Raw genomic sequence first — 16862 nt, 5'->3', positions numbered from 1 at the left:
CCCATACTAATGCACTTTAATCCTTATCTTCTAGTTACGAGAAGTGTGTGTATATATATATATATATACACACATATACACTGTTTGCATGGTATACTTTATAAATGTGCTGTAAATATGTCCACCCTGGTCAATCAGGACAGTTCCTTAGTCTAAACAAGAACTTCTCTATTACAATCATTGAGTGGAGCTGATCTGACCTAAATAGAAATTGCTTCTAAGAAAACCTCCCTGAAAGGGGAGATTCACAGTGCAAGCTTCCAGCATAGCAGAGCTGGTGTGGTATAGTTACAGCCCAAGTTTATTACCCCCAGACGTCCTAATAACCATTGTGCTTCCAAAAAGGGGGTGTAGCAGAAAGGCTCTTACCAGACCAGAAGCAAAGAAGACAGCAAGCAGTGCCAGGCATGCCCCCATGACAATCAGGAGCAGAAAGACGATGAATGGGTGCTGCTGGCTCATGCAGTAATAGGACTCATACAGCCAGTCCCTGGACTTCTGCTGCTCCTCTTTCCTCACCACATCTTCTGTCCTGTCCAGAAAATAGCGACGTCTCCTCTTGGTCTCCCGCCACATCGCTGCTGGCTGCAATGGCTGGCAGCTCCTGTCTTGTTATGTCCCAGATAGGGAGCAGACAGGTGAGCTGGCCGTGACAGAGTGAAGCTCCTCGATGGCGCTGCCCTGTCAGTGTGTGTGTGTGTGTGTGCAGAGCGGAGCAGGTAGGGAGCGGAGCGCTGCTCCTGCCTGATGACGCTGCCCAGTTAATGAGCCGCTGGCAGGCAGGCGGGAGGCTGGACGCTGCTGGCTCTAAGTTTGCAGAGAGTGCTGCACGGCGTGTGTCAGATGAGAACAATACAGCTGAGTGCACGCCCTCCCTGCATCCCCAGCCTGAGCAGCAGCAGCCTCCTCGGCTCATTCACAATGGGTTCTCTGCCTCCTCTAATAAGGAAATAATACACACAGGAGCATGCTGCCTGCCAGGTGCCAGCTTGGTGTCAGATGTGTCCTGAGGATGGCCACAGCTCTGCTCTTGTCATTTTCTTCATCTACTACAGTTGTGTGGGATCAGCCCTTCTTCCAGACATCCTGGAGCAGCTAGTCCTTAGGATTTTTAGGAATTACAGGATTACCAACAGAAGGACACCATGAAGCAGTGATCATTAACCCTTTTGCTACAAGGGTGTTGGCTATAGCTTCATGCACATCCCATTCTTGCCTACCATTGTCTGTAAATGTCTAGAAGACATCCTGACAAGAATCTGCCGATTTCCAAGAGACAGGCACATGCTTAATGAGAATCTGTCAGCTACAATTTACCTACAAAACTGCTGACACTGTTACATCATAGAGATACATGGTACCTTTCATATATCTGTCTGTGCCTCAGAAAATCACCTATTATTTAAATCAAATTTTTATGTTAACCATATTTTGTAATCAATATTGATTTCTTTCTCAGATTTTATATTGTATTATCTATATTTTAAAATAATCGTGAAATCTTCCATTCTGGACACTGTGTAGTGTGTATACCTGTATGGGGAACCCTGTACTCCTTATTTCAAATGCTCAATCCTATTGTTCTCAGTGCAGATCTGAGTGTTGTATTGTTAAATCACTTTGTTGAGAAATTGCACTCTTGAATTACAGGAAATGTAAGGGTGGACACACCTGTACAGTGACATGATTTACCTGCACAGTATACACTGGATGGCCACTTTATTAGAGACACCTGCCTTTTCATGATTGGGCCTCTATGAATATTAGATATGTGATCTGGAGTGCAGCATAAGGGGAACTTCAGTTTTCTGGTCCAATGTTTTAAGATCTGCGAGCCTTGAGGCATTTTCTCGTTCAGCTGTGTCTAAAGTATATAAAGAATGAGCTGATCAATACATCCAGCAAACGGATCCCGTGGATGTAAACAACTCAACAAAAAGAGGCGGAGGGGGATGTCAAGAATCCTTCTACAGGTGATACACACTTCTATAGTTTGAATGCGCTATAAGAGCAGTCATCCTTTTTTAGTGCTATTGCTTTCTAAAGGGAACTGAAAGGCAAGATTCCAGCAGTTGTAATAACCGATCAAAAGCCTCTAGGCAAACATTATACCACCATAGACTTTACAATTTACAGAAAGGAATGTATACATAATAAGGCTGGGTTCACACTACTTATATTTCAGTCAGTATTGTGGTCCTCATATTGCAACCAAAACAAGGAGTGGATTAAAAACACAGAAAGGATCTGTTCACACAATGTTGGAATTGAGTGGATGGCCGCCATTTAATGGCAAATATTTGCTGTTATTTTAAAACAACGGCTGTTATATTGAAATAATGGCAGTTATTTACTGTTATATGGCGGCCATCCACTCAATTTCAACATTGTGTGGACAGAGCCTTTCTGTGTTTTTAATCAACTCCTGGTTTTGGTTGCAATATGAGGACCGCAATACTGACTGAAATATACGTTGTGTGAACCCAGCCTAAAACAGAACTTTTACTTGTCAGTTTAAAAACAATCCCCACAACAACATTGCAAGACAAAACATGGAGCCAGTTCCCCAAATGTTACTCCAATATAGTCCAAGGCAACCATATAGTATAACAACATATACTGTAGGCACGCAACATGTGTTTCTCACTCATCAGATGTCTTCCATACTCAGTTGCATCCTGGAACAGCATAGATGATTCCACAAGCAGGGGCAAGTAAGCCCTATTATACCCCAAAAGGGAGGTGTGGTGTGCTACCCTTATTTACTCAGGCTATAGTGGGGCACTCACCCTAAAAGGGCGACCCCTTACCCAAAACTAGCCCTTTGCCTGCCCCTATTTCACCCTTCACAAAACGTTCTCTTACTACTTTTCCGACATGTTTCAACTATGTTTCTGGTGTCCTTAGGGAGAAAAAAAGACAGGGTGGAGGGGAGGAAGGTAGTAGGGGGGTATATTGTTTAACAAAACACAATAATCACTGAACTCAGGGAGAATAGCGAAAAAATCCAATGGAGTAGTCATTTACGAGTCTCCACTGATTGTCCCCTACAAAAATTGAATATGCGAGTCTCAAAACATGGGAATAGCCAGATATTCCTCTCTCCACAGAAGGAATCCCATTGCCAAGGGGGTGCCTCCTAGTGGGGAGAGCACCAAACCACCCTGATACGTAGTCCCTCAGGTCCTCACTCTGTTGCGAGCTTTGGGACCTAAATAGGGCCCCTGTAAGTCAAAGTCTAACTCTGTGGCGAGTATAACAACATAAGACAAGGGTTACCAAGGCTAGGCATCCATCCACAGACTGCAGTTGTGTTTTGTTGGTCTATTTTTCATTGACCCTGGTAGCCAGAATCCTACTCCACACTGACGAGGGGCAAATACCCCGAAACTGCAGTCTGTGGATTACATTGACTATCCTGCTGACAATAGAGGTATAAACATACCGCTGTATACAACTGTACCGTGTGAATGGTGAAGGTCAGGCAAAGCCCAGCATTAATAGAAGCTGCTGAAGAACATCTTTGTGAGCAGACCTGTAAATCACACTTGAGACACCACTGACATACACAAACACACACACACACACTGTCACAGACTCTACTGACACACTCAATCTCAGTGTATAGTAGGCTGGAGGCTGATGCAGACATTTGCTTCATGGATGGAGCGGCCCTGAAGAGAAGCAGAGCCCAGACAGTTCCTCCTTCTTTATTTTGTTCCTTAATTATTTTACTTCTTTATTTTGTTCCTTAATGTTCAGCCTGCTCACCCTGCACTACAGTAAGCTGGCTGAACATTACAGTGGCAGGCCCCTCTTGAATAAATTGGTGAATCCTTCCTGTCAGGTGTCAACAGTTTAGTCCGATGGAGGTGGCCTAATGATGGGGGGAATATTTTCTTGGCACAACCTGGTCCTAGTGATAGCTGTTAGTGGAAGTCTGTACAATCATAAGCAGGGCTAGAAGAGGGGTATGCAACTCCCTCAGGTACCACCTTGCAGCAGAAGAAGAGGGCCCTTTTTATTTAAAAGGAAAAGGTTTTCTTATGCTTATCACATAAAACTTGAATGATAGACCAAGCTTCTTGATAAAAGTCGTAGCCAAGAGACATATCCTATTTTGATTCTTTTCCATCCACTCTTCAGAGGGTATTTGGTCCCTTCTTCAAATAAATGGGGCACATTTATCAATACTGCCCTCACTGATGTTCGTCACAGTAAAGGCTGAGATTTTTTGCTTTTCCGTGGTGTACGCCAGGCAAACAGGCACAGGTCCCACTTGATTTACTAAAACTACCTACAAGTACACCGGTCTGAATAAATGTCCCCCTGCGTGTTCTTTGGGATTTGCCATCCCTTTTGGAGAGATCAGTTATAATAACACAATCAAAACCGTCTGATATATTTGTTGTGAGGTAAGCGTGCAAGTTATTGCTTTTTGGTATCACCTGCCTTACCTGCCTTATGTGATGTAGATCCTGGTTGTCAGGAGTCTCTGGTTGTCTGAGAACATTTTCATTACTTGTTTTCCTCCATGTCATATCCTGCTAAGTACGTGTATGCACATCCGCAGAGTTGGGCAGGGTTTGGGGCATGGCTCTATGTATAAAAAGTTTGTTGCCCCAGTTGTCTCTCTTTGCATTTTCTAAAAGTTGTGAGGTAAGACTTATTATAAGAGAATAATCCTCATGGATAGGTTCCTCAAACATGACAGCAAATTATATTGGTGTCCCCAGCCTTCACAGTCCAAACATTCATGTGTTCCCTAATGGGAGTGGGGAGCAGCAGCCAGACTACTGTAGACTACTCAGACTACCTAAGAACAAATGTGTCAGGCAACAGATATCCAGAATGCCAGACCCTTTTCTCCACAGACATCTTCTGTTTGTGGAGAGTCATTCCCCCATACACCTTATGCTGTCCAACTCTAATATAAGGTGTATGAGCCCCCAAAAGACAAGATTTTGGCTCTCTCTCCTCCTTCTGAATATCCCCAGTGTGGAGAGCAGCTTAATCAATCTGTGCTCTTTTCCTCCAATATGCACAAAAAAAAACAGGAGGGCATATCTTTAAATAGCATGTTATATAAAATCTTAATCCTTCCTTGTTTGTATACTGTAGACAAATCACACATGATATGGACTGACCAGTTGTTATCACACCAAGTTAGCATCCGTAAGTGTCCTCAAGGCAGTGATGACCATTAGGCAAGTTATACCTTTCTCCGCAGTATTTCTCTTATTCCCATAAAATATACTTACATATAGACATATATTTAGGGCCCTATTCCACCGGACGATTATCGTTTGCATAATCGTTAACGATTAACTATCTCAAACGACCGCTATTGTGAAAGACCTGAAAACGTTCACTCATTTCCATGGAACGATAATCGTTACTTATGATCGTAATTGCGATCGTTTTTACTTCGCTATTTATTCGCTATTGCGTTTGTATCTATTGCGAACGACCAAACGATGTCTTATTCAATGCGAACGATTTGCAAACGTTTTGCGAACGAGCAACGATAAAAATAGGTCCAGGTCTAAAGGCCCTATTCCACGGAACGATTATCGTTCGTATTCGGCCGATATCGGCCGCTACGGACGATAATCGTCCGGTGGAATAGAGTGCAACGATCAGCCGACATCGTTCATGTCGGCTGATCGTTGCAGTCGCTTGTTTTTCAACATGTTGAAAAACAAGCGACTGATATAGCAGCGATCTGCTGCCGTCGCTCCGTTGAATAGGAGCATCGGCAGCAGACGCTGCTATATCCTATGGGCTGCCCGGACGATCAGCGATCCCCCGGGCAGCCCCCCCGCAGATCCCCGCCGCCCCCTCCCACACTCACCTGCTCGCTGCAGCCGCGTTGAATAGCGGCGGCAGCGAGCGGGGAACGAGGAGCAAACGAGCTCTGAGAGCGCTCGTTTGCTCCTCTAAACGACCTGTGGAATAGGGGCATTAAGCCCCTATTCCACGGGTCGTTTAAAGGAGCAATATCGTTCGTATTCGGCCTATATCTTCCGCTACGAACGATATTCGTCCCGTGGAATAGAGTGCAACGATCAGCCGACATCGTTCATGTCGGCTGATCGTTGCAATCGCTTGTTTTTCAACATGTTGAAAAACAAGCGACTGATATAGCAGTGATCTGCTGCCGTCGCTCCATTGAATAGGAGCGTCGGCAGCAGATGCTGCTATATCCTATGGGCTGCCCGGACGATCAGTGATCCTCCGAGCAGCCCCTCCCGCACTCACCCTCTCGCTGCAGCCACGTTGAATAGCGGCGGCAGCGAGCGGGGAACGAGGAGCAAACGAACGCTAATAGCGCTCGTTTGCTCCTCCAAACGACTCGTGGAATAGGGGCATTATAAAGCGATCAACGATTTCTCGTTTGGTCGTTAATCGTTAAATGCATTTCAACTGAACGATTATCGTTTAGATTTGAACGATTTAACGATAATCTGAACGATAATTGTCTGGTGGAATAGGGCCTTACACATGCTTAACGCTTTCCAGATGGCATTGTTAGGGTGTACTGTATGGAATGACATTATAAACATATGATACATTCATGATAAGACCTTTTAATAGTCCATTGTATGGATGTAAGTGTTAAATACCGATTAGATAGAGGTAGGTTGATGGTTATACTGTAGAATAAATAATCATCTCATGAACAATGATTTTGCAGATGCAGGCATACACATTTTAGTCTATATTGGCTGTTACATTCATTCAAAGTGGTTATACGTTATCTAAGGCACCAGACAAAGGGCTAACATTCATGTCTGAAAATTTTGTTCATAGACAAAAGATTTTCCACCTGCCCTTTAAAATATTAAACACACCTGACATATTTTTAAATGATGACCGTCTCCCACTTATGGGCTATATGGTTGTCATATTACTCCTGTCAAACATCTGTTTCGATGGGGAACGTCTGCCTTTATTAACTTTATCCTATTGTCTCTGGGCTCCTTTATCTTTTCTGTCTCAGTACACAGTTTCATTAATCTTCAGTGCTGCAGTTCACTATGGGCTGTGGTCATGAGTACGATTCCAATGTATTCATTAGATCCATTGGTCACTCCTCCCTTGTGCCATGAATGTCTGTAATTGACAGAGTTTTCCCTATAGATCTGATGGAGAGAAACTGTCATGTGCAGGCTGGGGCTCTGGGTGGGTGGAGGAACCAGAGTATCTTATGAATACGTCAGACACATGATTGTCAGCACAATGTACAGTAAGGTGAAACTGTGATCTGATGCAGAAAAGACTAAAATCATTCATCATATCCATTCATACACACAGCTTGCCCAGAACTATTATATAGTGTTCTTGGATGGGCACAATTTTCTTTCTGATATCTTTAGATAGGTTTTTAAAGAGGACCTATTAGCTCTCCTGACATGTCTGTTTTAGTGGATACTTGTATTCATCATGAAATAATAATTCTGGAGCATGCTTTCTTAGAACTCTGCATTGTTCTTGCCATATCTCTGTTATTCCTTCTAGAAATTTATGAATAATTGACAAGTTGGGGTGTGTGTACAAAGGCTCGCACTGTCTAATTAGTACTGACAGTGCCAGACAGCATAGGAAAACATGTCTTTGACAGGGGGGAATGGTAACACCCATTTGTTAGTTTATATACAGAAACAGCACAACGCAGAATTGTCATATAATAAAGACTACAAATATTTGCTTAACCCCTTCCCGACTGCCCCACATTAATAACAGGTTAGAAAGAGGATCTGAGCAAGCTCAGGATCTGAGCCCACTTCAAGCAAAGCTGGCTAATGTCAGTCAATAGCGATTGTGTCATTTGAGGGGAATGTGTCATCAGAAAATGACTTATTGTTTAAATTATTTTTTTATGTTAAGCATTTTTTTTTACTTTTGGTGACATTTTTTCTAATTTACAGTTTTTCTCTACATATTATAAAACAATCCTGAAATCTGAAATGCAGTGAGTGGGGAGGGGAACAAGGAGCAAGTGAGGGCTGATCTGACAGATTTGCGCTCGCTTGTGCTCCTTTGAGATGGCCCATATAATAGGGGCTTTAGCTGAGACTAGGAAAAAAGGAGGCTGCTGTAAAGTGATCTGTACAGCATTGTAGTGACATGTGACACCAGTAGATAGAGAAGACAGTAGCCGCTCCCTGTGGAATGACCTCCTCCATGTTTCACATTTATCTGAAAGGGAACAGACTCTGTCTATATTCATATATGTCCATAAACCTTGCTGTAAAGAATGTCACTAAATGCTGTTAAAAACATCTCAGGCAAGATGACAGCCCCCTTAACAATGTATAAAAACTGAAATTTAAAAAATTTCAGTTATAAATTGAAACAGATTAGAATAAAAGAACAAGTTTTAGTATCTGACTCTAATCAGTAATAGAAAATTTAGGTGATAGATGCCTTTTAAGTGTCCATATGACATCCCTAGCGGCGATCGGGCAGCAGTAGAAGGCTGTCTCACACAGCCTCCTCCCGATTCCACTGCCCGGAGGGGAGCCGCACTCCCCTTTGGACAGTTAACTCCATAGGGGGTTGGAGAGAGAGGCTCTCCCTCCAGATTCCCCATAGACGGACCGCAGCGTCTATGGGGAATCCGAAGGGAGAGCCGCCCCCAGAGCTGCGCGAGTGATGAGGGGGGTAACCATAGCAACCCAGACGCTGCCCAATGCCTCTGGGCTGCTATGGTTAGACTGATCAGGCAGGGGTCTGATCGTTTGAATGAGCTGTCAGGTGTAATGCTGAAAGCTCATTCACTATATAATGCATTACAGCACTGTAATGCATTATATATATGAAAAAGTTATAGTAAAAATAAAACACCCTCACAAATACATAAAATGGTACAGATGGAAACGTCAACTTGTCTTACACAAATATTTTGGCACCGCAAGGCCTCTGTGACATGATATAATGGCTAAAAAAAACCTGTAATAAAAAAAAGGCCCCAAAATTCTCCAGGTGTCTGTCATGTCTGAGGTCTTTGGTTGAGTCAGGTGACGCACTGCGGCCACATATGGAGGAGTTCTTGAAACATTGGAATAAAGGGAATTAATAGTGAGCCGTATTTCTCAGTAAGTATTTGCTGTATTAGAGGAAAAAATGGATTAAAATAGAATATCTGCCAAAAAATTATTTTTTAAAATTTCTAAAGTTCTCCCCTGACAGTTCCAAGCAGGTGTCAGTTGAAGTGTAGGCCCAACTACTGACTCTTATATGCCTTATATGCAACAACAGCCAAGGTGCTGTAAACGGGAGTATCAGCAGTCATAAGAAGTTTCAAATATGCAACCATTTGCACACTTACCTGATGAGACTCTGGCACCAGATTTATGCTGCCCTATCTAAGTAAAATGCTATTTTACATTTTAGGTGCCATACTGTAGATCTGATAATAGCTCTGTTTATTACCGCAGGCTAAAAAGTAGGCTCTCGAAGAGTAGTCCATGATACTTATGAGCACCTCCGATCCACCCAGCCACCTTTGATTGGCAGCGTTTTGTCTGTGACCACTATTAACTTTTCATAGTCAGCTGGTAGCTGAAAACCAAGCAAGGTCAGGAATGGGAGGGAGAGAGAAAAGGTATTCCAGCTTACAGCAATTAAGAGGCTGTCTGGAAGTACAGACAGATATATGAAAAGTACCACGTCTCCTTGGTCTAACAGCTCTCCTGTTAGAACTTGATTTTTTGCTGACAAATTCACTTTAAAGCATACGTTTAAATATACGGAAAAATTATTATTCTGCAGGAATGTGATTAGTAATTTTTCTAAATCTCATTGCCCATTCTGCTTTAAAATAGCTGCATGGATTGGCTGTGATCTGTGCTGTGGTATGTTCAAAACTTTGCCTCAGGCTGGCTTCACATGAGCATATTTCAGATGTGTATACGCATCCATATTATGAATGCAAGTCCCAGCCTGACGATGAGTCTGATGACCTGAACTGACAGATGTCACTTCGGGTCATCAGAGCTGTGATCAAGCCAGGACTTGCAATTGTAATCACAAAATGTGATTGTGTAAAGCCAGTCCTTACAGCTATATAAAGCAGAATTGGCAATAATTCCTTCACTAGAATAGTTTTCTTCTGTAGAATTGGAGGTATGCATTAAGATGTTTTATGTTAACAAAAAAGTGCCAACCCATTTCAATTTTCAAATTAAAGTGAGGATTATATAGATTTGACTTTTCTATTCCCTTGAATAAGGGTAAATACCTGTATTATATCTGTCAAAAGCCAATTACCGTTTTTTTTTTCTTATGGAACTAGTTAAAAACGATTACAGTGACAGAGGGTAAAAAATTATTTTCTCACTTTTGGAAATTGTATCCATCTGTCAGAAATGTATTAGACATTTCTCTATAGTGATAATTGTTATCACGATGACTGTGTGGTCAGTGGAATGGGTACAGATAGGAAGGGTAAAATGTATAAACTCTATTTATCTGTCAGGGCCCCGGGGAACAAAGAGACACAAGACAAGAGGGCCCTATGTTCCCTATCTACTTGCAGTGCAGGTTCTAACTGATCGTCCGCAAGTGGGCGTCAGTCCCTGCACTCAAATAAGTGCAAAACACAGACAAAGTCCAGACAAGACACAGTACAGGCAAATAAGGTACAATGACAGTAGACAAGGCAAAGTTACAAAGACACACAGAAGGACAGGACCAAGAAGGCAGCAAGGCAGCCTTCGAACTTAGCAAGGTAAACTGAGGACTAAGCATGGAACACTAAGAACTAAGCAAGGAGCACTGAGAAATAAGCGAGGCACACTGAGGGCTAAGCAAGGTAAACTGAGGACTAAGCAAGAAACATTTAGGACTAAGCGAGGCACACTGAGGACTAAGCAAGGTAAACTGCTTATTGGTTGTATTAACCATTTGAGCCATGTTACATAGTTTGAGCACCTGCACTTTAACTGTATATATACTTACTGACTTTTATTTCATGTGTAGGGGGGAACATTGGAGGATGGCAACATCACTATACTAGATATATTCATTTGGGGTTGTCTTGGTATCCCATTTTGTGTGGTCATAAGTGTCCGTTTTGTAATGAATTCTTTTCATGTGATATCACACAGACCAGTGTTGGTGCCTGTATAAGTGTGTGTTTTTTTATATCTTTTTAAACAATAAATTAAGAATATTCATATTTCCCTTTAAACGCTTCCCTTTTGTTTGTATATATTGAATTGTGTGTTGGGATTTTTTTATTGTATTGGGGATTTTTACTTTGATAATCTCTGTATCTAATCAAATACGGTATATGTGCCTCACTGCTCATTGGACAATTAATCTTTCAGGAGAGGCGCAGTGGCAGTAGCAAAGAATGGAGGTCCTAACACTTTGGCCTCCTAGGCTAATTTGGGTCCATCATTATCCTGTCATGACGAGTTAACACACCCTATCTTCCCTATGGTGTAACAACACTACCAAGCCCACCACCATCAGGCACTTGCACAGCCTGGCTGAAAGCAGCCACATCGGGCAGGAATCCTGTAATGTTATAACTGTGATGCTATAACTCATCCAATCAATTCTGAGATTGGTTTCTCATTAAGTATTGTTCTTTTCCTGATTTGAAAATTTTAAATAATTCTATTTTTTAATTCAAGTTTTGTGACAATATTTGTCTTTTTTTTAATAGTTTTATAGTTTTTTATTTAATTTTCTAATAACATTTTTTATTTTACACATTTTTTATTAAATTGTTTAATTTTATTTTTTTTAATCAAGGTTCTCCCGCAGTAGTGTTTCTCCATTTCAGTTCTAAGTGTCCGCTGCATGTGGAGGACTGACCAACACAATCGTGGACTCTAACATTGACTAATCTGCCTTGTACCAACGCAGTGTAACTCATCCCTTCACATGTTGGATCGGCTGTACCAACAGAGATCGCTGAATTCACACAGAACAACAATTTCCTGGTCAGCCATTGGCAGATAATGTGTGATGTCAGGCGATTTGTGTTAGCGCTTGAGGTAGATACTATGTTGGTCAGCCGCAACAACTGCAATATAAATGACATCATACCCCTGCCTCACATCATGGAGACTGCATTGAGGAACATCGTATGGTCTTTCTTGTGAGCCTGATCCCGGAGAGGTGTATGAAATGGTCCCACAAAACCTGGGTAGAACATAAAAACTCTTAACACAAGTTGCCCTTGGTGTGATTTCAACCCAGGACCCCAGTGCTGCAAGACTGCAGTGCTAACCACTGAGCCAACATCAGACAGCAATCAGCCAACAGGCTTTTCCCTGTGTCTCTTTAAGAAAGTCCCCGCAAAAATATTTGCCCACCATAAGTGTTTTAATTTTTGTTTTAAATATCAAGTAATGCTCCCCCCCCCCCACCCAAAAAAAATAATGGTAAAATGGTAATCCACAGGGAAATACACATAGAACCACATCTACTGACCAATTAGACCATTTGCAACACAGGCATATATTATATAAAACATCTCAATGCATCCATAAAGTGCAACATGTAACCCATACGCCAAAAGCCTGGTTGGCATCGGATCTGCTTCGCCAGATTCGCTTCACTCGTCTCTAATCATAAGTTTCCTGCAAGATTTGCTACCTTTAAAGTAGCAAATCCACTGTGGATTTCAGGCAGAATATGCTGCAATATGGTAGCTGTGAATGAACCCTAAAACTACTGTAAAATGCTTATTTACCCCTTTAGGTTTTGTATCCAACAGAGTTATCCAGTATGTTTCTCTCTGTACCAGCAGCCTTTAGTTGTCGTCTTTCTTTTTCTCTCTGCGACAATCGTCGATTATAAGGCCTTATTCACACGTCCGTAGTGCAGTGGACTGCCCTGCGAATGTGCATCAATAGTGCTCCAAGCATTTCATTTAGGGTGGCGATCTGTCTTGCAAAGTTAGGTCCGGTTTTGTGGCACATATTGCTGTCCTATACACGCGTACGGACGTGAAAATGGGGCCAATGAAATCTATTGGCTTTATGTTCTGTCCACATTTGCAGGTCTGCAACTGCAGACAGAACTACTGTAAATAAGGCCTAACTTGCAAACCCTATGATCTTTTTAATAAAAATGGCGTTCTACTGTAGTCTCATCATATTTTTCTTTTACTTTGTTTTACTTTTTCCTGCAGCTTTGCTTTTATCCTCTGTTTATTATACTAGAGATATGCCATCACTTAAGATTATGGGAAATCCCCTTCAATAGCACAGAACAAAACAAGGAATTCACCAATCATTGTCTCTAAACAAGGAGAAGCAAATATGTCAAGATTGTCCTAGTCACATAATTATCTTAAGCTATAAATTAATATTCTCTCGATGTATATATCTCCATGTATGAGAAACTGTTCCGATAGTGTCAGAGGATTGAATACCTTTGTTTTACCTATGCAAAACATATTGGCAGCCAATGTACTGTATGAGAAAAAGGAAGCTTCAGTCATGATCAAAATCAACACTGCACATTCAACCTAAAAATTATTTGCAGGGATTTCTTAAAGTGGTACTCTGAAGAGTTGACTTTTTGTTGTTGTTGTTTTGGTAATACATTGCTTTAATAAAGTAATGTTATTTTGAAACATAACTTTATCAAAATAAATCTATATATTTTTTCTGTACTACCAAACTTCAGAGGGACTGTCTAAGCCCTGCAGTTCCCAGACCTGTACTCTGCCACACAGTTCTATATAGAGCAGGGGCCACCCATTACAAAGCGATGCAGTCTGTCACCCCTTAAATGTTGTGGTCGCAGCGTTTAAATGTAAGTAGGGATGGTCCAAACCGAGTTCGGTTCGGGTTCGTACGAACCTGAACCCTCGATAATGATTCCCGCTGTCTGCCTGCTCCGTGCAGCGGGCGGATCCACCGGGAGGACCGCCTGGAAAACTGGGATACAGCCATAGCCATAGGCTGTATCCCAGTTTTCCAGGCGTTCCTCCCGCTGTATCCACCTCGGCAGGTTCGGACCATCCATAAATGTAAGTGGCAGGAGCAGTGATATGGCACTATGGCATAGCATTGATCAGTGTATGCAATCCACTGAAAAATGTCAAAAGTATAAAAGTAAGAATGTTTTTAAAAATTTCCCTTAAAGTCCCTCTTTCAATAAAAATTTAAATCACCCCCGTATCCCATTATACAAATAAAACATGTAAAAACAATTAATTAAACATGTTTAATACCGTAGTATGTGTAATTGTCCAATCTGTTAAAATATAAGGCGTAAACGAAAAGAGGGGGGAAAACACCAGGATTGTTGATTTTTTTAGTTACATTATATATAAAAAAAAAAATTATAAAAAAGTGATTAAAACGTCCAACCTACACAAATATGGTATTAATAAAAACTAGAGAACATGGCACAAAAAATTACATCCCATACAGCCCCAGAGGTGAAAAATAAAACTGTTATAAGAGTTAAAATAGGACCATTTTAATAATAATTATGTAAAAAAAAAAGGCTGTCATAAATTTTTTGGGAAAATCTGTGTAAACTTGCATATTGTTGTGTTCGGACTGACCTATAGATTCACAGTATCATTTCACTTTTGCTGTGAAGTACATTACGTAGACTCGACTTGTCCCTTTAAGAGCGACTTTGGTTCCGTCCTTTTCAGAGTAAATTTGTTGTTGTCCTTTTAAGAGCTAATTTGGTGCTGCCCCTTTGAGAGTGAGTTTGGTGCTGCTCCTTCAAGAGCAACTTATGTACCGTCCCTTTAAGAGCGACTTTACTGCTGTCCCTTTGGTACCGTCTCTTTAAGAAAAACTTTGGTGCCATTCCTTTGAGAGTGACTTTGGTGCTGTCTAGAGATGAGTGAACCGGGTTTGGGTTCGTGTCGATCCGAAACCGAACGTTTGGCATTTGATTAGCGGTGGCTGCTGAACTTGGATAAAGCTCTAAGGTTGTCTGGAAAACATGGATACAGCCAATGACTATATCCATGTTTTCCACATAGCCTTAGGGCTTTATCCAAGTTCAGCAGCCACCGCTAATCAAATGCCGAAAGTTCGGGTTCGGATCGACTCGAGCATGCTTGAGGTTCGCTCATCTCCAGTGCTGTCCCTTTGAGAGCGACTTTGGTGTTGTCCGTTTATGAGCAACTTCGTTACTAACCCTTTATGAACAAATTTGGTACCGGCCCTCTAAGAGAGACTCTGATAATGACCCCGTAAGGGTAAGTGCACACTGAGGAATAGTCAAGGAATTAAAGAGAAATCCCCTCTTAATTTCCGCTTGAAATTCCTCCTCTAAAATATGAACAAAGCAATGTCCCATTGTGTTTAATGGAATTTCCACTCTGGTGTTCAAACTGCTGAATTTCCAAGCAGAATTTTCTGCTGCAGATCCGCTTTCCACCCAAAGAGTGGAATCCGCTGTGGATGCTAGCGGGCACTTGCCTCGCCATTTCTTCCATAGGCTTTATTATATGGTTTGGCAGATTCCGTTGTCCACCCGAAGAATGAGCAGGTTCTTTCTTCGGTCGGACAGCAGCATCTGACAAACCATAGAAGGTAACAAGCATGTATAGGGTCCGACAGCATCCAAAATATAGTTTCAAAAGTTTTATTAGCACATCAGGTACAGGCAGCGACGTTTCGACCTTGCGTTTCGACCATGCTTTATCAAGCATACAAACAAATGACATACCAGGGGTATATAAGTGTGAGTTCACCAGCAGTTAACCAATCAGTGCACAGGAGCAATCAAGGGGGGAGGGGTGTGTGAGAAACACATGAAGCTGCTGGTAAAACGCAAGACATGGGATACAATATTCCGATCACAAAAGTATACCATGTCCGTTGTACATAGGAGTAACAGACTCAATGCATAAATCAGATAGATCATATATCGTACATATCAACAAGTTACATATGCGCATTGCAATGAGAAAAAATGCAACAGAGAAATGACGTGTTCACCTGAAAAGGAATCAGATCCATGTCCACAGTTTAAGGGCCGGCCAGGGATCTCATCAGGAACAAGCATCCCGGTGTGTGCGCTGGCAAGTTCGCGTCCGTGAGAGAGCACGCGCTGGTGCCGCGTCACACCGGAAGTGACGTACCTCTATCATCCATGCCGGGCCGGAAGTCGGCTCAGCGTGGGTTGTCAAGGTAACATGGAAACATCAACACTGTGTCGTCACAGCATCCTGACAGCACTGTGTTGTTGTTAGGAGGCATGGAGAAAATCAGAGAGGAATATATAGAGCGGATCACACTGTTATGCAATGTTGTACTTAAAGACCTCAGCACTGAGCAGGTGAGTATCGGACCATACTAGGCGGGTAGTAACTCAAAGGACAAGCCCTATAGAGGTAACGGGTTCTATGGTGCACCATTCACCACCACCCGACGGACCACCTGGTCCCACAGGTGTGGCCCCCCATTTAGGGATGCCCCACCAAGGAACATCAGGGGCGTGATGGGCTATACGCTCCACCCAGACTGGATAGAGCGTGCCCACCCGCTAGCCATCGGGTGCATAACCACACATACCACTCCTCGTAAATATGTGGCCTCAGGCGGCCCGCGTACGCTCTGCGTACCAAAACCAAAGGGGATCTTTGCGTACGCGGGCCGCCTGAGGCCACATATTTACGAGGAGTGGTATGTGTGATTATGCACCCAATGGCTAGCGGGTGGGCACGCTCTATCCAGTCTGGGTGGAGCGTATAGCCCATCACGCCCCTGATGTTCCTTGGTGGGGCATCCCTAAATGGGGGACCACACCTGTGGGACCAGGTAGTCCGTCGGGTGGTGGTGAATGGTGCACTCCTGAGGTCAGCATGACTTATGCCCGCTAACATGCATTTTACAGCCGTTGGGCTTTGACCTATA

The 16862-nt window shown here is 42.5% G+C and overlaps 1 protein-coding gene across 1 annotated transcript in view; it reads right to left on the bottom strand.

Moving 5' to 3' along the window:
- The window catches only part of ADCY2 (adenylate cyclase 2), a 296028-nt gene extending 295452 nt beyond the window's left edge, over positions 1 to 576 (bottom strand). Inside the window, exon 1 of the mRNA XM_069959683.1 lies at positions 370 to 576. Within this exon, the coding sequence (XP_069815784.1) occupies positions 370 to 576 (207 nt within the window). The remainder of the gene's footprint in view (positions 1 to 369) is intronic.
- Between the last annotated feature and the right edge of the window lie 16286 nt (positions 577 to 16862).

This window comes from Dendropsophus ebraccatus, chromosome 2, assembly GCF_027789765.1.
Source record: "Dendropsophus ebraccatus isolate aDenEbr1 chromosome 2, aDenEbr1.pat, whole genome shotgun sequence".
In the NCBI taxonomy this organism is placed as follows: Eukaryota; Metazoa; Chordata; class Amphibia; order Anura; family Hylidae; genus Dendropsophus; species Dendropsophus ebraccatus.
Note: the sequence above shows the minus strand (reverse complement) of the source record. Positions and strands in the feature narration are given on the sequence as shown.